The sequence below is a fragment of the Malaclemys terrapin genome, chromosome 8 (genome assembly GCF_027887155.1).
Source record: "Malaclemys terrapin pileata isolate rMalTer1 chromosome 8, rMalTer1.hap1, whole genome shotgun sequence".
Taxonomy (NCBI): domain Eukaryota; kingdom Metazoa; phylum Chordata; order Testudines; family Emydidae; genus Malaclemys; species Malaclemys terrapin.
This window is the reverse complement of record NC_071512.1, coordinates 53,043,422-53,065,920: the sequence shown is the minus strand read 5'-3', so window position 1 is coordinate 53,065,920 and position 22,499 is coordinate 53,043,422. Positions and strand designations below refer to the sequence as shown.

Sequence of the window (22,499 nt, the reverse complement as noted above, 5' to 3'; positions counted from 1 at the left end):
TATAAAATGGTTAACTGACCATCAATACACTGGTTCCATGGTACTCGGGCAGATCTGATAGGTCACCAGCTCAGGCATCACAGCAGAATCCAGGCTGCTGCAGAGGGGTTGCATTTCACAGGAGCGAAAAGAGAAGAATGACTGCTTTCCAGCAACCTGCTGACTGTGCACCTATTAACCAGGTTAAGAGATGGGCCAATATGCTAAATATTATAGGACAATACACTCTGGTTTATCTGGCCTGGGAGACATCCAAAACTGTCAGCTAACCAGGTGTTCCAGATAAACAGAAGGGCTGTTCTGAGCTAGTTTCACTGCATGTAGCCCTATGTTAATCACCCGCTAATAGCTTTTCAATTAGCCTCCATGTGCCAATGGCTTTCTACTTTTATGCTTAATACTTTACTAAAGAGTAAAACACCCTCTGTTTATTAAAACACCAAAAATTATTAAAGTTATATTTACAGTGGTTTTAAATACAATTTTAGTGTCAATTCTATTTGCAGGGCTTAAAGCAAGTTTGTCATATATATATATATATATATATATATATATACACACACACACACACACACACACACACACAATGTTGTTAAAATAGCACTGAAATTCAATGAACAGAGGCCTAGATGTGATCTTACTTCATTAATCAACAAGGGAGAGTGCTGCAGCTATGCTGCTGTCGAAACATAGTGTAGACCCTTCCTACAGCAACAGAAAGGGGTTTTCCATCAATATAGGCAATCCACTTCCCCAAATGGTGGGAGCTAGCTCATGATCTGGCCACACTAACGGTAGGTCTACACTTACCTCCGGGTCCAGCGGTAAGCAATCGATCTTCTGGGATCGATTTATCGCGTCTTGTCTAGACGCAATAAATCGATCCCGGATCAATCCCGGAAGTGCTCGCCGTCGACGCCAGTACTCCAGCTCAGCGAGAGGAGTACACGGCATCGACGGGGGAGCCTGCCTGCCGTGTCTGGACCCGCGGTAAGTTCGAACTAAGGTACTTGGAATTCAGCTACGTTATTAACATAGCTGAATTTGCGTACCTTAGTTCGAAGTGGGGGGTTAGTGTGGACCAGGCCTAAGGGTATGTCTACACTACGGGATTACTCCAAATGTACAAAATTTGATTTTTGGCAACTGATTGTATAAAGTCGAGTGTATGCGGCCACACTAAGCACATTAATTCGGCAGTGTGCATCCATGTACCGAGGCTAGCGTCTACTTCCAGAGTGTTGCACTGTGGGTAGCTATCCCATAGTTCCCGCAGTCTCCTCCGCCCATTGGAATTCTGGGTTGAGATCCCAAAGCCTGATGGGGCCAAAAACATTGTTGCGGGTGTGTGATGTTATTGATATAATCTGGGACCATATAGATCATTGTTGCAACCAAGGTCCTGTAGTGGCACCCAAATCTTGTATAAAGGGGGTCAAATGGGGTGTCTAGGACAAGGTTATGGTTTACTGGTTATGATTATGCTGTCTATATGTGTGTATCACTTTTGTAGCTGAAGTTATGAATATTGGCTCTATACTGTCTGTATTTCAAACTTATGCTATGCTGCTGGGTGACATCCCAGACAAACTGGTGTTAGCTCTGCCTAGCCTGCTTGATGGCCCATTAAGGACCATCAGCTATACAATGGACCCATTGAGAGAAGGCAGATACGCCTTGTAACTCAGCAAAGTATGCAGGGACTGGCCCATGTGACTCCAGACTCCATTTTTGCTGTAATTTTCCACAGTAAGGACAAAGAGGTGTACTTACACCTGGAAAAGACTATATAAGGCTGATGCCCCATCTCCATCTTGTCTTCAATCCTGCTTCATACCTCTGGAGGAACTTTGCTACAAGCTGAAGCTTTGAACAAAGGACTGAGGACCCATCCCAGCGGGGGATGTATTCCAGAGACTTGATTTGAACCTGCAGTTTATTCCATCGCTGCTGCAAGCCTGATCCAAGAACTTTGCCATTACTGTATGTAATTGATTCCATTTAACCAATTCTAACTCTCATCTCTATCTTTTTCCTTTTATGAATAAACCTTTAGATTTTAGATTCTAAAGGATTGGCAACAGCGTGATTTGTGGGTAAGACCTGATTCGTATATTGACCTGGGTCTGGGGCTTGGTCCTTTGGGATCAGGAGAACCTTTTTCTTTTACTGGGGTATTGGTTTTCATAACCATTTGTCCCCATAACGAGTGGCACTGGTGGGAGTACTGGGAAACTGGAGTGTCTAAGGAGATTGCTTGTGAGATTTGCGGTTAGCCAGTGGGGTGAGACCGAAGTCCTCCTAGTCTGGCTGGTTTGGTTTGCCTTAGAGGTGGAAAAACCCCAGCCTTGGGCTGTAACTGCCCTATTTGAGCAATTTGTCCTGAGTTGGCACTCTCAGTTGGGCTCCGCCAGAATCGCATTGTCACAGGGTGGTTCTGGGTCATGCAATTATACCAGATTACTTGCTACTAGCATGGTGTGGTCAAGTGTCCTACCATGGAGGACGGAATAAGGCTGCCCTGCCCAGAAACCTTGTGGAAAGGCTTTTGGAGTACCTCCAGGAGAGCTTCATGGAGATGTCCCTGGAGGATTTCCACTCCATCCCCAGACAAGTTCACATACTTTTCCAGACACTGTACTGGCCGAGAATGCATCCCAAGTCCTCAGGGCAAATCAATCTTTTAAAAACGCTTGCTTTTAAACTATGTTTTATATTTACAAAGGTACACTCACCAGAGGTCCGTTCCATGGCCTCATTTTCTGGGATAATGCCTTGGGATGGTTAGGAGGGTACTTCAGTGAGGCTGAGAAAAAGATCCTGGCTGTTGGGTAGAAGGGAGAGCTGTGTGCTCTCTGCAAGCTCGTCCTCCTCCTCCTCATCTTCCCCGTCCGCAGAATCCTCAGGCATGGCTGAGATTACCCTGTCCTCGGAATCCACAGTCAGAGGTGGGGTAGTAGTGGCACCCCCCCCCCCCCCCCCCCCCAGAATTGCATGCAGCTCAGCATAGAAGCAGCATGTCTGTGGCTCTGCCCCCGACCTTCTGTTTGCTTCTTTGGTTTTCTGGTAGGCTTGTCTAAGCTCCTTAACTTTCATGCGGCATTGATATGAGTCCCTATTGTGGCCTCTCTCCATCATACGCTTGGAGATTTTTTCAAATGTTTTGGCATTTTGTCTTTTGGAATGTAGTTCTACTAACACGGAATCCTCTCCCCATATAGCGATCAGATCCAGTACCTCCTGTATGGTCCATGCTGGTGCTCTTTTTTGATTCTCGGACTGCATAGTCACCTGTGCTCTCCATGCTGGGCAAACAGGAAATGAAATTCAAGTTTGTGAGGCTTTTCCTGTCTACCTGGCCAGCGCATCCAAGTTCAGATTGCTGTCCAGGGCGGTCACAGGGGTGCACTGTGGGATAGCTCCCAGAAGCCAATAGTGTTGAATTGCGGCCACACTAACCCTAATTCAAAACGGCAATGTCGATTTCAGCCCTACTCCCCTCATTGGGGAGGAGTACAGAAATCAATTTTAAGAGCCCTTTATGTCGAAGTAAATGGCTTCATTGTGTGGACGGGTGCAGGGTTAATTCGATTTAACGCTGCTAAATTCAACCTAAACTCGTAGTGTAGACCAGGCCCAAGTCCGAGCCGTAGGGAGACAAGGGATTTTCCTGACTCTCTCTTTACTCCCTTCTCTGAGAAGGGCTTCCAGCCACAATAGGAGTTGGAAGCTAGTCATAAATAGCTGCCCAATTTAATGCATGTGTTGCTGACTGCTGTGTGTACTGGTCTAACGATGCAATACAGAACAATTGCTCCTTTCCTGATGCAGACCTTGGGATGCATTTTCTAATGCCAAAACATTTGCATTTGGGAGACCACTTGAACATGTGTGCATTCCTTTGAAAAGTCCATTGCAGATACATTTCCTTGGCCACGCCTCTCCTAACCTGAACAGCTATTTTGCAAACACATTCCACGTGGCCCCTCTCTTAAAAATGCACTACCAGCACCCACTTTTGAAGAAACTACCACCAAATATAGTAGCACAACACAAAGTTTAAGCCACTGTGTGTTGGGAAACCAGAGCAAGAGAGACTTAAACAATCCATCAATGTTTTATTAAAATTTTTATTCACACAATGTTTCTTTATGCAGAGTTTGTCCCTGGGGAACACAAATAGAAAGTCAGGATTGCATTTGTTTTCTCTTCTTACTAACAACCTTCATTTGTGCAGCTGCTCCCCGGGGCAATCCTCTGGCAGCTCCAAGACAGGTGTTTGTTTCCAGCTGCCACAGCAAATAAGTTACCATCTTAATAAATTATTATTTTTTAATTGAAGTTTGTTTGGCAAGACAACTCCAGTTCATTACATGCCGTCAGAAGAGCAAATTAGAGTGTTTCCTCCACCCTGTTTGCCGACTCAGGCAGGAGATAAATAAAACTAGGCTAATAAAGCTCGACTTAATTAGTTCTTGATTTCTGCACTGTGACTATTAACACCCCCAGAACATCTGGGGCCAGTCATGTACCGCGTGTGCATCTGTAGACTGTGACAACTGGAATAAGAGGGCATCATGAAAATCTCAATGACAAAGTCTAGCATCTCTTACAAAGGAGGGATGCCAATTTTTAAAGGTACAAGACGGACCCCACTGGCATAAGGATGCAATTTTTATTTCTACTTTGGGGTAGCCTAGCTTTAGGTAAGAAAGGATACAGTGTTTCTCTCTGTTAGCCTCATGTCCAGCCCTGAGCAGGCTCTTCCAATGACCTTCACAGGTAACATGTCATAACATCCCTGTATTTCCTGCTTCCACCCTTCTCCAAAGTTGCCTATTCACCCCTTTTCCATTTATTGTTAACCAAAATGCAGTGCTTTAATTCTCTGACGGTCACAGTGCGGGAAAGCAGGCGAGTAAATCTCAACTCACTTTTCACTCTGGAAGCCAGAGAGAAAGCAAACAAAGCTCTTTACACTAATTTCATTTTGTGGCAAGATCATAGTTTTAAACAAAAACCCACCACCAAATGCAAATGAGCAACTGTAAATTAAAATCCCAATCCCACCCAACATACTTGACTCTTCCCGCACCATCAGATGTCATGGCTTATGCTTCAAAACAAACAGGAAGAACAGATTTGTGAGATCATGCAAGCCACACCATTCATTATTCTTCTCTCCTTGAATAAGTTATCTTCGGTTTCACAGTAAATCTTTAATGCCAATGCACACCAACAAAGCTTAATTCTGCTACCCTCACTCATTCCAAGTAGTACCTTACTCCACAAGTAGCCCCACTGAAATCAGTAAGACTACTCACAGAATAAGGCACTAGTGGGATGAATGAGGGTGACAGAAGAGTGCTCTCAAAGATGGAGAAAAGAGCCAACACTCCCCATGCACGCTCACAATAAACTAGTTTATGCTGAAGCAGTTCTGCTCTGATGGAAGCTGGAGGAACAATTCACACATAGTAGGAAAGAACTCACTGACCAAATGAAGTTTGCCTTTGAAGAGTGAATTCAGTGCTCGTGAAACTGGAATGATAGGCACTAGTTTAAAGTCAGGTTTACTGCCAACAAGTATTATACAAAATTCTCTCTCAGCTGTCAATGCACTTCAGTCCTTTCCTGTAGCACCCACTACTATTCCAGTCCTAAGGCTACGTGTGTAGCAGGTTTGTGACATGGATGATGGCCCAGAGGGGAACTAGAACAAGACCAGACTCTTTCATTTATGCTCTAAATGAGCCCAGCTCCTCTCGGGAGATAAGCGTCATCAGGCATTAGTCTATTAACAGCAGCATCTGCAGTTCCTCAGGACAGGTTGTGTAAACACCCCCATCTTGAATAAAACTAATTGCATTTTCAAAGTAATCTCCTCCACTTATACCTGCTAGATTGGCTATGGCAGCAGGTGCATCAGCTAGAACACGGAGTTACTTTTTATTTCTATTCTACCTTGCTGCATTTCATGAGGATAAACACCTGCAACAGAAAGGACAATCTCCAACTGCCAGCCACACCATGGCAAAGCCAAAGAGATTTTTAAATCGGCAATTAGAACGGATTTAAAGAAAGAAATAAGCAAATCATAGGAGGCCAGGGAAAGCACAGAAATGGAGATCAACTTGCTGCACTTTGTCTTGTATCATCTAACGTAGTGCATACAAAAGCATCCCCCCAACCCTGCTATTTCTAGGAGGAAGCTTGAATAAGATTATTGATCCTTTTGTGTACCATATTAGCTACACACATCAAACTGATGCAAGGCCAGTAGATGTGGGAGTGTATTGAAAAAAATCCTCTTGCTTCTGGAGCCATGGATTTAAATAATCAATTTATCATAAAGGATGAGTTTTGTGGCCTCAAGCTAGTCTATAACAGTTTGAAATCTCTGCTAGAGGATGACACAAGACCAACAGAAGAGGAGAGCTTCAAATCAAAACTGAGGTGCATTGATAAATGCACAGGAACATGTGCATAGAACTCCTCCATCATACCCTTTTATAGGCAGCACGTATTTTTCATGAGCATCAAGTTTGCCATACAAAAAATGCCCCACAAACTAACACAAGGTAGAATTCCAAGACAACCACCAGAGAACCAGTATATCACAGCATGAATTATAGAGGAGCAGTTGGGAAAAGGAAAGAGGCCAACCGAAGTTGCTCAGTTTAAGAGCTCTGCCACAAAAGTCAATGTCTGGCCTTCTACAAAACCAACAGCACTGAGAACTGTGATTGCCAATGGGAGTGGTGGGGATTAAGCCCTTCAACGGCACAGGCACAGCAGCCAATACTTTCTGTAATCCTCAGGCTCTTTGTTCACAGCTATTGGCTATCTGTGTAGTTCAGCAAGAAGCCTGTTCCTAGTTTGTATTACATACTCTGCTCACCCCATTTATAGGGCCTACTGTAAGAAGAATGATCTGGCTAAGCAGAATCTGCTCTGAGAACTGATTTTATCCTGCTTCTCAGCTAGAACACAAAGATAATTTGGTTAATGTGGACATAGAATCATGGGGATATCTGCTCTGCTATATTCCCTATGTACAGATAGTAGTGCTGGTCCATGTAGTAATTTCTTGGGGAACAGATATTAATCATCAGCCATTGGATGGATCTTACGGATGTAAAAAAAAGCTTGCCATCTCCTCACCTTCCAATTGCATGGATGGATTTTCACTAGCACTTCATATGTGATGATGCTTCAATGTTATCACTGAAGCAGATCCCTCTTTCCAGCATCTTATTAATGAGAAGATAGCTGAGCAGCAGACACACCATCTCCCACCCCTATTGGTGTTTGCAAGAACATTCTACCCCAGTAGGGGGCACTAAGGGGCACTATTAATTATTTATTTACCACTTCCTCTTTTTTTAAAGAGGCAGTAAAATGCCTAACCAGCTCACAGCTGATTATATACAACCCTGAATTGGACTAAAACCTCATAAGAGCATATTAAGAGTGGGTGGCTGTGGAAAGAGAATGGGGAGGGGACCGTAGTGTTCCATCTCCATTGTCCCCTCTAGAACCAGCCCACGTATTACTGTTTGAATTCCACTCTCTTTTTCATTAACACCAGGCGCTGTTTTTTACCAGTGCAACGTCCACTGCCAACAATGGACACACCACGACGGCGAAGCTGCCACTGTGGCTACAGGGCTGTCCACGGGCTCCCAAACTCTCCACCTTCTCTAGCTGCTGTCAGCCAAAGATAAAGATCACCACCACTTTTTTCCCTGGCTCAGGAGCGTTTCCATTCATTTCCAGTCCATCCTGGGCACAGCCATTCAGAACCAATTGTGCTGTTTTTCTATCATTTGTTTTTTAAAAAAGGAGTTTCCATCTGTTTTCCATGAAAGTTACAAATGGGAGAGTGTCATCCTGTCTTCCACCAGCACAATGTCTGGACCAAACTGGTCTGTGCACTGTTTCACTGTAGCCAGGATGCTCAGGAGCCGCTGGTCCATGGCATCCAAGTGAGGGTCGGAGAGCACTGGTGAGATGGGGTCATGAGACATGGCAGTCTTTAAGGCAGACTTCAGCACTCCATTCTTCAGGTAGTTCAGTCTGTTCCAGGTGGAAACCCGGATGCTGGAAAAGAAAGATGAGCACACATCATACTAGTGCACACAGGCTTCCAGTCTAAGGTCCCATCAGCACTACCATATAGCTGCTCTGTTGAGGAGTCCAGTTACAACATGATTATGCCTACATAGATGGGAGCAAATTATAACTGGGTATCTCTCCCCACTACCAAATATGATTGTAACTGTAACATAATCAAGACCTAAAATGTTGGTAGCAGATGAAGGTGAAGGGAAAATGATCTAATACATTGCAATTCTTCTAAGAATTGCTCCATGAAAGCTCCTGACAGGAAGAGCGCAGCTAGGTCAGTCTGAAGGCCTCCCACACAGAGCTGGAGAAGGGAACAGAGTGAGAGGTCTGACTACTAACCCAAAACAATTCTTTACTCCAGTCAGAACTTCATCAACCAACAATCAGTCACGGATGAGAAAAGAGTCAGATGATTAACCTTCCCTACCATGTTCTTTCTACTTCGCCATTTAATCTTTTCACACTATCGCATTTGAACTGTTTTCTTCTGGGGAATCTCCTGGGAATCCTCCCATCAAAGTTGCATGTTGCAGCAATTTGCCACAGCTGATGTCCTGACTCACCTAGCTCCCTTTGGAGTGCATCATTGTCACTGAGTGTTAGGGGAGGGTGGTGTCACCCATGTTACAGGGTACTCCCTATCCCCAGGGGAAGCTGTGAATTCTGCAGTCAAAACCATTGCAACAGATTTTAGCACATTCACATGGCTACCATAGAACATTCTGTTTACAGGCTTCCCTGCCTAGAGGTGTGAGCTGTCCATGGACCACCTGGGCTCAGTGAGAATGAAGACCAGAAGAGCAGGGAGCTGTTCAATCTTCTGCAAGGATGGAAGGGGAATTGCCTCTGGAAACCTCTCCTCTAGGACTGTGTTTGGAGGAACTCGAAACAGAGGACACAGACTCCAAAGGAGCCACACAAAACAAGAAAAAGAAAACATTTTAAAAAATTACTAGGGAAAGCTAAGGACATTTTTAATCATTTTTTAAAAGCATTTCTATTTACTTACTTCATGCTCCTGTTGAAATTTCAGTTTTCTGCAGACTTTAGTGTGCTACAGAAACCAGAGGTGTTACAAAAGAAGGTAGGTCAAATGTACTGTAGTATTTAGGGGCTGAATTGGCTGTACTTGCTATCTGAGGAGCTGAGCTTCCGTACTCTGCAAAGCTCCTGGTTTCCACAGACTCCGAAGAATTCAGGAGACAAACTGAACCCTCGAGGGGCAGCTCAAGGAACTCTCAATAGACTGGCCTATTTTAAAAAGTGATGTGATTTTCATTTCTCCGTTTGCGTTGCCCTGATGTAGCACAGTCATGTAAACTACTGCACCGATTTCCTTTGTTTGGGTTTTTTAAGTGCTCATGCAACATAGAGCCTATTTGTTAACTGGACAAGGAAAGCAGAGCCCACAAAAGCAAAGAAAGGCTTGCCTTGTCAGGTAAGCATGGGGCCACAGAACCCAGAAATCAACAGGTTGCAGGAGACAAAAAATGAAAAAAGCAGGATGGGGGTGCGGGTCACAGGAACAAAATGAGGGATTCAGAGTGGGACAGTGAACAGAGAATCCCAGACAACGCCCTCTGCTCTAAGGAGTCAAGGGATACCCTGAAGAACTCTGCCTGGATGCATGCACAGACAAGGGACAAGAAAAAGGCCTCACAGAGAACACCCTTCCCTCTACGCAGCACAGTGACTAGCAGTTTTGAAGGCTCAAGTCCTCCATATAACCCAAAGCAAGAACCGCACAGGTAGCAGTGGTGCAAGCTTCCACACACTGCCTTGCCATTGTACCTCAACCCTCAGAAGGGACATCAGGAATGAGGGTGGTTTAGTTGCCATGCCTATCCAATCCTTGGCTTCTGTCAGTGAGAGTTCCAATGGTGATGCAAACATCTGTCCATCAGGAACTGGCCAGAGACCAGTTCATTTCATATAAGCCACTGAACAGCTGCAGATGGAAGCTACTTGTCATTACTGATCAAAGGTAAATTTGAACCAGTGACCTAAAAAGAGTTCTGTGTATAACCTGCATGTCTCCAGGCTGTCAGAGGGCTTCAATGCTATGAATTTCAGTGTGCTCCTGATTTAGATTTGGCAATTGCGTACAAATAAACTCAATGGCTTCTCTGTGACTTACTTACATGCAGCACTGATAAAGAGGAGCTAGGATGCTTCTCTCATCCAGGGAGGGGTTTCCAAAACTGAAAAACAAATTAGAAGCAGGTGAGCCAGCTGAACACTCAGCACCCTTTCCGACCTCAGCAGATTCTGTAAGGAATTTGAAATCAATAACCAAACAATTCCATGCTCCAACAACTCAAATCAGTGAAGCTAAAACATTCTCAGCCCATGACCAATTAGACAACAACTCCCAACAGTTTCTGTTAATGTATCCAACAAACAGCAGCAGCAGCTTTAGTTTTTACAGTTCTTTACCCTGCCAAGCCACCTCAAGGCACTTTAAAATCAAGCTGTGAAGAAATTTAGTGATGTAGCCCACATTGCTGAGCTAAGGGGGAAAAACACCTGGAATATCAGTTTAGACAAAGAATGAGAGTATCAGCTCCCTGACATTCCTGGACAGGGAATGAATTGAGGAACAGCCACCTGACACATGTAGATCCCCAAGTTGGCCAATCTCGAGCTGAAGGCCAGGGATATAAAATGCTGATCAATTCTAACCCATCTAAACCTCACTATCACCCTTTCAGCTGGAGAACTGCCAAAAGGACTTCATAGTATATTTTGGGCTCCATTGAAATAGATGCCAAATAAACTTGCACAGAAGTTATTTTTCAGTCACTTATAAATTTAATTGAACAATTTCTTTACAAGCCTAACAGAGAGCCTGCTCCTTAACAAGGGAGCAAAATCTGGAGCTGTTTTATTCATCTGAGTTGCTAAGCATAAAAAAGCCTTAAAACATCAGAGTATTTTTTTACACTTCAGTAACTCGAAGACAGCTGAAGGGACTTGATTCAAAATGTCAGAAGAAATTCACTTCTAGGGCTGAGATGCCCCCAGAGGAAATTGTTTCAGAAGGATATGAGCATGTGAACACAGGTAGTTATAACGAAAGCACAGACATAACCCATCACTATCACCATCGCTATCCATTGACTAATATGTAACTCTCTCCCACTCTAATGCCAGGACATTTTAAAAAGCCACCATTTTTGTAGGATCCACCAAAAGACATCTGAGAGCAGCAGCAATTAACTAATATTCCTAAAGAGGAATACATCCCTGCTGGCATCATGGAAGGAGTCATTGAAGGGCTGATGCATAAACAGCAATGAAAATTAAACTGAGCCATGTTTATTTCAGACAGATTAGAAATACTCACAGTAAGAGAAAGGAGCAGGAGAACCCAATACTTAAAAGGGAAGAAAGGCCAAGAGTAACAAGAAGGAAATGGTATTTTCAAGCCTTCTAAGGGTCTGGCTAGATGATAAAAAAGGTGCTTTAAAATCAAGTTAGCTACCAATCATGGTAGTTCATTGGTAACTCAACTCCAAGGTTGTTTTCACTAAGTTAGGAAGTATTTTTAACCAGTGTTATCTAACGTACTAAGATCATAGTGTAGCAAAGTGATTCACCAGTTGGAGCACCTCACTGGGGCTACGAGCGGTGCTGCACAGTTTTATCCTTTAGTTGTCTCCGTTCACCTTGTGACTTATCTCTCATGCTGGGTCACCTACGGGCTCACCCTTTTGAAATAAACCAGTGTTTTCACCCAATAGTCCTGTGATAAATGAAGGGGGGGGGGGGAGCTCCCTTTTATGAACAGCCAGCCAGCAAGTAGCTATAAAATCCCTCTTAGTAGCTGTTCTCTAATTGCTCTACCTGTAAAGAGTTAAAAAGTCTCACTGCTATGCATAGGTAAAAAGAAGTGAGTGGGTACCTGTCCAAAAGAGCCAATGGGAAGGCTAAAACTTTTAAAATTGAAACAAGACTCCCCTTTTGTCTGTCTGTGTTTGTTCTCCAGGGAGAGGTAGACGGGGCTGCAACTATGCTGTAAGAAGCTTAAGGCCAGGTATAAAAAAAGTCATTGGTATCATACCTAGAAACTACTCATTTGAAACCCCAGATATGTAAGTAGATCAGGAAATGTCTAGGAAGACACGATTAGGTTTATCTCTATTTCTTTATGGCTTGTGGACTCCTCTGTGCTAACCCCAGATGCTTTTGTTTTGCTTGTAACCTTTAAGCTGGACCTCAAGAAAGTTATTCTTGATGCTTAACCCTTGAAGTTTGTTTTTTTTTTTTAATCTAGCAAATGCCTAAGTTCCCAGATGATATTTTTATTAATAAAATTTACCTTTTTTTAAGAACAGAATTGAATGTGTGTGTCTTAAGAGGTTTGTGTACGTTGTTTAATTAGCTGGTGGAAACAGCTGATTTCCTCCCCCCCCCCTTCTTTCTCAGCTCTTCCTCAGAGCGGTGTGGAGGGGGATAGGGGGGAGGAGTTGGATTGGGTTTGAAAGGGCTTGAGGGTACCCCACAGGAAGGAATTCCCAAGTGTGCCTTCCTGGGTTCGCAAAGGGGTTTTGCATTTGGGTGGTGGCAGCGTTTACCAATCCAAGGTCAGAAAAAAGTTGTAACTTGGAAGTTTAATACAAGCCTGGAGTGACCAGTATTAATTTTTAGAGTCCTTGCATGACCCCACCTTCTGCACTCGAAGTGCCAGAGTGGGGAATCAGCCTTAACAAGTCCCCTCCAGCTACCACTTAAAAAACAAAAACAAAACAACCACCACCTTTTAATCCTAGTAAAGACAAACCCCAAAAGTAGAGTTTCACACCTTTAAAATAGAAGAGAAGCTTTGGTTACATAACCCCCTAATACAATTTTAAAGGTGTTAAAACTGTCTACACTAAGCCTATACCTATACTACAAGCTAGGAGTGTGATTCCCAGCCCACACAGACATACTTGTCCTAGCTCTCCCCTGAGCTAGCGCACTAAAAATAGTTGTGTAGCCAAGGTAGCACAGGCAGCAGCCACACAGGCTAGCCACGCCAAGTACATACATATGGAATTCAGGCTGTTTTGTACTTAGCACAGCTAGTCCCATGCCACCACTGCAGCTGCCCATGTTACCTCAGCTACACTACTATTTTTAGGACACTAGCTCAGATGAGAGATAGCACAAGTATGTCTACATGAGCTAGGAGCCTAACCGCCTCTTTTACTCTGTTTAGCCATGGTGGCTTTTTTTGGTACTCTTACTATGGTGTTTTTAAAACGTTTTCACACAGTTTGCAGGCATTTAACTCGTGACAGTTTGTATTAAAATCTGTTTAACTAGCTTCGTCATTTTTTGTGGAGTTCCCCTTTTTGAAGTTAAATGCTACTGTGGTGGGTTTCTTTGGTATTTCCTCCCTCCCCACCCTCACAAGGGTGTTGAATTTAATTACATTTCAGTTGCTATTACCAAGCGATTCAGCTATATTCACCTCAAGAATTGTCTCTTCCCTGGTGGGTTCCAGGACTAACTGCTCCAAGAAGCAGTCAATAATGCCATCTAGAAACTTTATCTCTGCATCCCATCCTGAAGTAATATGTACCCAGTCAGTATAAGGATAGTTGAAATAAACCATTATTACTGAATTGTCTATTTTTTATAGTCTCTCTAATCTCTCTGAGCATTTCACAATCACCATCCTGGTCAGGTGGTTGGCAGTATATTCCTACTGTTTTACTCTTATAATTCAAGCATGGAATTTCAATTCATGAAGAGTCTATGGTACTGTTTGATTCATTTATGATTTTTACTATTTTTGACTCTATGCTTTCTTTCACATACAGTAAAAAGAACAGGAATACTTGTAGCACCTTAGAGACTAAAATTTATTTGAGCATAAGCTTTCGTGGGCTAAAACCTACTTCACTGGATGCATGCAGTGGAAAATACAATAGGAAGATATATATATATACACACACACACATATACACACACACACACACACACACACAGAGAACATGAAACAATGGGTGTTACCATACACACTATAATGAGAGTTATCAGTTAAGGTGAGCTATTACCAGCAGAGGAGAGAGAGGAGGAGGAGAACGGGAAAAAAAGAAAAAAAAAAATTTTGTAGTGGTGATTACCACTACAAAAAGTTTTTTTTTTTCCCCTTCTCCTCCTCCTCCTCCTCTCTATTATTATATTATTTGAAAGATTTGCCATAAGGAAGATTGACAGAATTTTAGCTTGAGCTATTGCAATGGCTAACTATGGGAAAGGGAGAGTGGGGGAATGGATAACTGCGTGCCGGTTTTCTCATCACCAAGTGGCCACCAACATTAATATGCTTCCTACCTTTTGGCATTGTCCAAGAGGATGAGCATACTGGCTCCTTCATCATCCTGGAAGCTTTCATAGTGATGTCGGTCAGCATTCCCAATCAAATAATCAAAGACAGCGGTGTCAATGATGTCAAGGAGGCGGGGGCCTGAGTCATAAGGTGAGGTCTTCTTCACAGCATCGCAGTAGCTCTCATCATACTCCCACCTGCAGGCAGACAAGGGGAATCAAAGCAATGTCAACCAAGATGGCAATCTACTGCAACCCCCAGGCACCCCTAAGAAGAGACTTGAGCACTTTGCAACAGTTTTAGACAAACATATCAGCTGACCTTTCAAGTTTTGCTTATAGTTGTCTTTTTACTCACTTATCAAAGAGAGTGGTGTTTAAAAAGTGGATTTTTTTAGGGCTGTCAATTAATCGCACTTAATTCATGCAATTAACTCAAAAAATTAATCACGATTAATTGCCATCTTAATCGCACTGTTAAACAATAGAATACTAATTTAAATTCATTAAATATTTTGGATGTTTTTCTACATTTTCAAATATATTTTCAATTAAAACACAGAATACAAAGTGTACAGTACTCACTTTATTTTTATTACAAATATTTGCACTGTAAAAATAAAAAAAATATTTTTCAGTACAATATTCCTACTGTCTCAATTTATTTTCCTCCATCCAATCCAACTTCTCTCTCTACTGAAAATGACCCAAGCAAAATTACCAGTGACCCCTGCCTGGCCAAGTCTAAAGGCCTTCTCTGTCTACTCATTCTCCTTTATAGCACACAGAAGGAAATATCAGGGTTAGAGTTACTGTGCCCTCTCCCTTTAAGAACTGAAGGTCTGCTGAGGGGGCTCAAAGGGGATAGTTCTGGTCGCAGCAGCAGAATTTTGGTGTGCTATGAAAAGACTGAGCTGAAATGGGGTTGTGTAAGCTGTGTGTGTGTTTTTGGACACTAAGTTTAATAAAATCCTGTTTTAAAATGGTCCCTGGTCTGGGAGTGTAACACCTTTGACACAATGATCGTCCTTTATACTCTGAAAACCTCACCTGCATGCATTTCCATGATACAATTTGTCTTCTACTTCTGACTACTCCTTCAGAGTTTTGTTTGGAAGCACCCCATTTTCTTCTCCACTGGTAAGCTTTCAGGGTAGAGCCCTGAATGGGATTTTTTTTAATCCCGCCCCTGCTATTACACTGCTGTACAGTCAAAATGCTTCTGAAATAAATGTAGTCAAACTTTACTAATTCTGGGTCACTGAGAACGAAAATGATGCTTAAAATTGTTGATTGGCTCTAGTTTTCAAGATATGCTATTGGGTCAGTATATACGACCCTTGACTTGGGAATGGCGGTGGATAAGTGAGTTATAAAGGGAAGGGATCTCAATTTAAACCAGAAATGACTAAAATACATCTTTGACTGGATCTATGAATAAATCTATGACTGGGTTTGGACAGTACTTGCTTTTTAGGCAAAACAATGAATGATGCAATCTGAAGCTGGTATTGCGTCATACAGGATATGAATTGCATCATGTTATTCCTAGAAGTCATGGATGATGCAATCATAAACTTACATCATTCTGCTGAACAAATTGCCCTATATCAGCTCTAGAAATCATACAGTGTTGTGCTCTCTTATTTGTCAGTGTTTGATTTTGCAAAGGGAAACATTTCTGTATAGCCAAAGTGAGCAGAGATGCCTCGTACTTGTGTGAACAGTGCAGATAACTTCTGCTATGTTTGTGGTGAAGTGACCTTTGCATCACAAAAGCGCAATATAACCACTATGGTTAAGAAAGCCTTTCACCTTTATTTTGGCTGCAAAATTGGAGATCAGGACAAGAGGGGGGCCCCCCCACACATATGCTGCAACACTTGTGCAACAAATCTTCGCCAGTGGTTGAACAGGAAAAGGAAATTTGTGACTTTTGCAGTGCCAATGATTTGGAGACAGCCAACAGATCATACCAGCAATTGTTACTTCTGCATGGTGCCTCCAGTTGGGAAAGGTGTGTCAAAGAAGAAAAAGTGGACTGTGCATTATCCAAACATTCCATCAGCTATACGCCCAGTACCCCATGGAGAAGGACTGCCGGTTCCTGATGCACCAGAATCATTCTCACTTGAGTCAGATGAGGAAGAGGATGAAACTTCTGGTCCTGAACCATCAATGTCACAGGACCCACATTTTCTCCCATCCTCCTCCTCTGAACCACACCTCATAACACAAGGTGAACTGAATGACCTTGTCAGGGATTTGGAACTACCCAAGAGTAAGGCAGAGCTGTTGGGCTCCAGACTATAGCAGTGGAATCTCCTGGCAGGCGATGTTAGGGTTTCCATATTCCGTGACCGTCAAAAGGATCTTGTCCCATTCTTCTTCATGGAAGGTGATCTTGTAGCCTGCAACAACATCGATGGTGTGATAGCAGCCCTCAACATCGTTCACGATCCAGATGAGTGGAGACTGTTCATTGATTCATCGAAGACGAGTCTTAAAGCTGTTTTACTGCATAATGGCAATGTTTTGCCATCAATTCCAGTTGGTCATGCAGTCCATATGAAGGAAACCTATGACATGAAACAACTTTTGAGGTGCATAAACTATGACCAACATCAGTGGCAGCTTTGTGGCGATTTGAAGGTTGTTGCTCTCTTGCTTAGTCTGCAGACTGGATACACAAAGTACTGCTGTTTTCTCTGCGAATGGGATAGTCGTGCAAGAGATTCCCACTACATCAAGAAAGATTGGCCACTCCGACAGTCATTGGAGCCTGGGAGGAAAAGTGTTCAGCATCCACCACTTGTTGAATCAAGGAAGATTTTGTGACCACCCTTCCACATCAAGCTGGGTCTGATGAAGAACTTTGTCAAGGCCATTGACAAAACACAAGCAGCTTTCAAGTACCTCCGTGGAAAATTTCCAAGGTTAAGTGAAGCTAAGATAAAGGAAGGTGTCTTTGTTGGTCCTCAGATTCGTGAACTTCTTCGAGATGATGCATTTGACCATCCACTGCGTGGCAAGGAAAAGACGACATGGAAAGCCTTCCACTTAGTGGCAATACATTTTCTCGGAAACAACAAGGCAGACAACTACAGGTTGTTGGTGGAAAACCTCCTCAAGGCATACAAAAGCCTTGGTTGCAACATGTCACTAAAGATACATTTTTTGCACTCTCATCTAGATTTTTTTCCACCGAACTGCGGAGCAGTGAGTGACGAGCACAGCGAGTGATTTCACCAGGACATTGCAACAATGGAGAAACGCTATCGGGGCAAATGGAGCCCATCAATGCTTGCAGACTATTGCTGGACAGTGACAAGAGATGCTCCATTTAATGAATGCAAGAGACAAGCCAAGAAGCGCCGAGTAGACACTGAATAGGACTAAACTATGTACTTAATAGTTTTTTGCCTTTTGTTTCATAATACATTTTATTTATATAGCCCTTTTGCTGATTTTTAAAGTGTTACATAAACAGGACAGGTGAAATATTATCATGTAAAGCAACCATAAACACATGAAAAGACCTAGGTTTACAATTTATGATTAAAACTCTACTATCTACACAATATACATAGACATAAAATGTAAAAACTTAAATATCTTAGAAACAGTAGCCAATCAGTTGTTTTAACTGTCATATTTGAATTAAGCACATCAAAATACATAATAAATAGCACATTTTATCTCTGAAGCAGACGACTTCTCAAAAATTGTAGACCAGTGTTATAGCAGTGGGTGCTGCGGGATCCCAGTCCTGCTGCAGGGCTCTATTTCAGGATTCTCTATCTTCTCTCCTTTCTATATACTCATTCTCTATGTCTGGGGTCCTCAAACTCTTTCATTCTGCAGACCACTCTACAGAAATCTCTTATGGAACAGCTCCATTCCCAATACCCAAACCCACAGAGCTTACTTCTCAAATTATTTCAATCTTTAGACCACCAAGAAGTGCTCCATGGATAACATTTTGAGAATTGTTGCCCACCCCAGCAGTTTCATGCTGATTTCACTATGAAAATTTATCTCCAGTGTCTACCCGCACTACTCCATCCTCAACATCCTGCCACTGTTTCAACCTCAAAGTGGCAAAAGGGACAAAGTGGCTTTCCTCCCAAAGCTTTTCTTCCCCCTTCATTATCAGAGTTAACAACTCCATTCTTTTCCTAGTTACCAAGCCTTGCAACATGGGCGTTATGTCCACCTCTCCACAGCCAGGCTCTTGCTAAGGGTATGTCTACACTACGAAATTAGGTTGAATTTATAGAAGCCGGTTTTATAGAAATCGGTTTTATACAGTCAATTGTGTCCCACCCCCACGTAAAATGCTCTAAGTGCATTAAGTCGGCGGACCGTGTCCACAGTACCTAGGCTAGCGTTGACTTCCGGAGCGTTGCACTGTGGGTAGCTATCCCACAGTTCCCGCAGTCTCCGCTGCCCACTGGAATTCTGGGTTGAGATCTCAATGCCTGATGATGCAAAAACAGTGTCGCGGGGGGTTCTGGGTACGTCGTCAGGCCCCCCCCTTCTGTCAGAGCAACAGCAGACAATCGATTCGCGCCTTTTTACCTGGGTTACCTGTGCAGACAGCATACCACGGCAAGCACGGAGCCCGCTCAGCTCACTGTCACCAGATGTCATCTGGGTGCCGGCAGACGTGGTACTGCATTGCTACACAGCAGCAGCTAATTGCCTTTTGGCAGTAGACGGTGCAGTATGACTGGTAGCCGTCATCAGCTATCTGGGTGCTAGCAGACGTGGGGCTGCATTGCTATACAGCAGCAGCTCCTTGCCTTTTGTAAGTAGATTGTGTATTACGATTGATATCGGTCATCATCATATTCCTCAGTGAGTTCGATCAGAGGCACCTGGGCAGACACATTTTGTCTCCTGGAGACTCAGTCCTGCCGGCAGTCCTATTGAACCGTCTTGATGATGATGGCTAGCAGTCATAGTACAGCATCTTCTGCCAAGCACCCAGAAAATGCCGATGGATATCAGTCATGCTGCACTGTCTGCTGCCAGCTTAAGATGTAAAAAAATAGATGAATACAGAACAAATCTGGTCCATTTGCTTCCCCCTCCCTCCGTGAAATCAACGGCCTGCTAAACCCAGGGTTTTGAGTTCAATCTTTGGGGGGGGGGGCCATTCTGTGCGACAGTTGTTTGGGTTTCTCCCTGATGCACAGCCACCTTTGTTGATTTTAATTCCCTGTACCTGTAATCCATGTCGTCACTCGCCCCTCCCTCCCTCCGTCAGACAATAGTTTCGCGCCTTTTTTCAGCGCAGACACCATAGCACTGGGATCATGGAGCCCGCTCAGATCACTGCGGCAATTATGAGCACTATGAACACCACGCGCATTGTCCTGGAGTATATGCAGAGCCAGAACATGCCAAAGCAAAAGCAGGCGAGGAGGCGATTGCAGCGCGGCGACGAGAGTGATGAGGAAATTGACATGGACATAGACCTCTCACAAAGTACAGGCCCCAGCAATGTGCAAATCATGGTGTTACTGGGGCAGGTTCATGCCGTGGAATGCCGATTCTGGTCCCAGGAAACAAGCACAGACTGGTGGGACCGCATCGTGTTGCAGGTGTGGGACGATTCCCAGTGGTTGCAAAACTTTCGCATGCATAAGGGCACCTTCATGGAACTTTGTGACTTGCTTTCCCCTGCCCTGAAGTGCCAGAATACCAAGATGAGAGCAGCCCTCACAGTTGAGAAGCAAGTGGCGATAGCCCTGTGGAAGCTTGCAACGCCAGACAGCTACTGGTCAGTCGGGAATCAATTTGGAGTGGGCAAATCTACTGTGGGGGCTGCTGTGATCCAAGTAGCCACCGCCATCAAAGACCTGCTGATATCAAGGGTAGTGACTCTGGGAAACGTGCAGGTCATAGTGGATGGCTTTGCTGCAATGGGATTCCCAAACTGTGGTGGGGCGATAGACGGAACCCATATCCCTATCTTGTCACCGGAGCACCAAGCCACTGAGTAAATAAACCGCAAGGGATACTTTTCAATGCTGCTGCAAGCACTGGTGGATCACAAGGGATGTTTCACTAACATCAACGTGGGATGGCCGGGAAAGGTACATGATGCTCGCGTCTTCAGGAACTCTGGTCTGTTTCAAAAGCTGGAGGAAGGGACTTTCTTCCGGGACCAGAAAATAACCGTTGGGGATGTTGAAATGCCTATCGTTATCCTTGGAGACCCAGCCTACCCCTTAAATGCCATGGCTCATGAAGCCATACACAGGCAGCCTGGACAGTAGTCAGGACCTGTTCAACTATAGGCTGAGCAAGTGCCAAATGGTGGTGGAATGTGCATTTGGACGTTTAAAAGCGCGCTGGCGCAGTTTACTGACTCGGATAGACCTCAGCGAAGCCAATATTGCAATTGTTATTGCTGCTTGCTGTGCGCTCCACAATATCTATGAAAGTAAGGGGGAGACATTTATGGCGGGGTGGGAGGTTGAGGCAAATCACCTGGCCGCTGATTACGCGCAGCCAGACACCAGGGCGGTTAGAAGAGTACAGCAGGGCACGGTGCGCATCAGAGAAGCTTTGAAAACGAGTTTTGTGACTGGCCAGGCTACGGTGTGAAGCTTCTGTTTGTTTCTCCTTGATGAACCCTCCGCACCCCGGTTCACTCTACTTCCCTGTAAACTAACCACCTTCCCCTTCCCCCTTCGAGCACCGCTTGCAAATGCAATGAAGTCATTGTTATTTCACATTCATGCATTCTTTATTAATTCATCACACAACTAGGGGGATAACTGCCAAGGTAGCCCGGGAGGGGTGGGGGAGGAGGGAAAGAAAAGGACACACTGCAGTTTAAAACTTTAAAACTTATTGAAGGCCAGCCTTCTGATGCTTGGGCAATCATCTGGGGTGGAGTGACTGGGTGGCCGGAGGCCCCCGCACCGCGTTCTTGGGCGTCTGGGTGAGGTGGCTATGGAACTTCGGGAGGAGGGCTGTTGGTTACAGAGGGGCTGTAGCGGCAGTCTCTGCTCCTGCTGCCTTTCCTGCAGCTCAACCATACGCTGGAGCATTTCAGTTTGATGCTCCAGCAGCCGGAGCATCGACTCTTGCCTTCTGTCAGCAAGATGACGCCACCTATCCTCTTCAGCCCGCCACTTGCGCTCTTCAGCCCGCCACCTCTCCTCTAGTTCATATTGTGCTTTTCTGTAGTCTGACATTGACTGTCTCCACGCATTCTGCTGTGCTCTGTCAGCATGGGAGGACATCTGGAGCTCCGAGAACATATCATCCCGAGTCCGCCGTTTTCTCCTTCTAATCTTCACTAGCCTCTGTGAAGGAGAAACATTTGCAGCTGGTGGTGGAGAAGGGAGAGGTGGTTAAAAAAAAGACATTTTAGAGAACAATGGGTACACTCTTTCACGTTAAATTTTGCTGTTCACATTACACAGCACATGTGCTTTCGTTACGAGGTCGCATTTTTCCTCTTATATTGAGGGCCTGACGGTTTGGTGTGAGAGATCACCCACGCAGTGCCAGGCAATATATTTCGGCTTGCAGGCAGCTATGGTCAGCCACAGTCTTTTGGCTTTTTTAACCTTCTCAACATGTGGGAATGGTTTCAAACAGTAGCGCCCTCATTTCCCATACCAAGCACCCGTTGGGTTGGCCATTTAAAATGTAAAAGGAGGGGCTGCGGTTTCCGGGTTAACATGCAGCACAAACCCAACTACCCCCCCCCCCAATTCTCTGGGATGATCACTTCACCCCTCCCCCCTACCGCGTGGCTAACAGCGGGGAACATTTCTGTTCAGCCAGGCAGGAACGAGCACCTCTGAATGTCCCCTTAATAAAATCACCCCATTTCAACCAGGCGACCGTGAATGATATCGCTCTCCTGAGAATAACAAAGGGAGACAAGGAATGAATGTTATCTGCATGCCAGGACCATACGCTGCCATGCTTGGTCATGCAATGATTCCAGACTACGTGCTACTGGCCTGGCGTGGTAAAGTGTCCTACCATGGCAGACGGGATAAGGCAGCCCTCCCCAG

At 44.3% G+C, this 22,499-nt stretch overlaps 1 protein-coding gene across 4 annotated transcripts in view; it reads right to left on the bottom strand.

Annotated features, from left to right (window-relative positions):
- Positions 1-4,110: 4,110 nt before the first annotated feature.
- The window catches only part of FAM20B (FAM20B glycosaminoglycan xylosylkinase), a 44,898-nt gene continuing 26,509 nt past the window's right edge, over positions 4,111-22,499 (bottom strand). For 2 of the 4 annotated variants that reach the window (XM_054037318.1, XM_054037319.1), the window contains exons 6-8: positions 14,458-14,649; positions 10,272-10,331; positions 4,111-8,103 (exon numbers count right to left, since the gene is read on the bottom strand). In XM_054037318.1, the coding sequence (XP_053893293.1) occupies positions 7,872-8,103; positions 10,272-10,331; positions 14,458-14,649 (484 nt within the window). In that variant the 3' untranslated portion in view covers positions 4,111-7,871. The other 2 variants (XM_054037320.1, XM_054037321.1) reach the window with 2 other exon arrangements.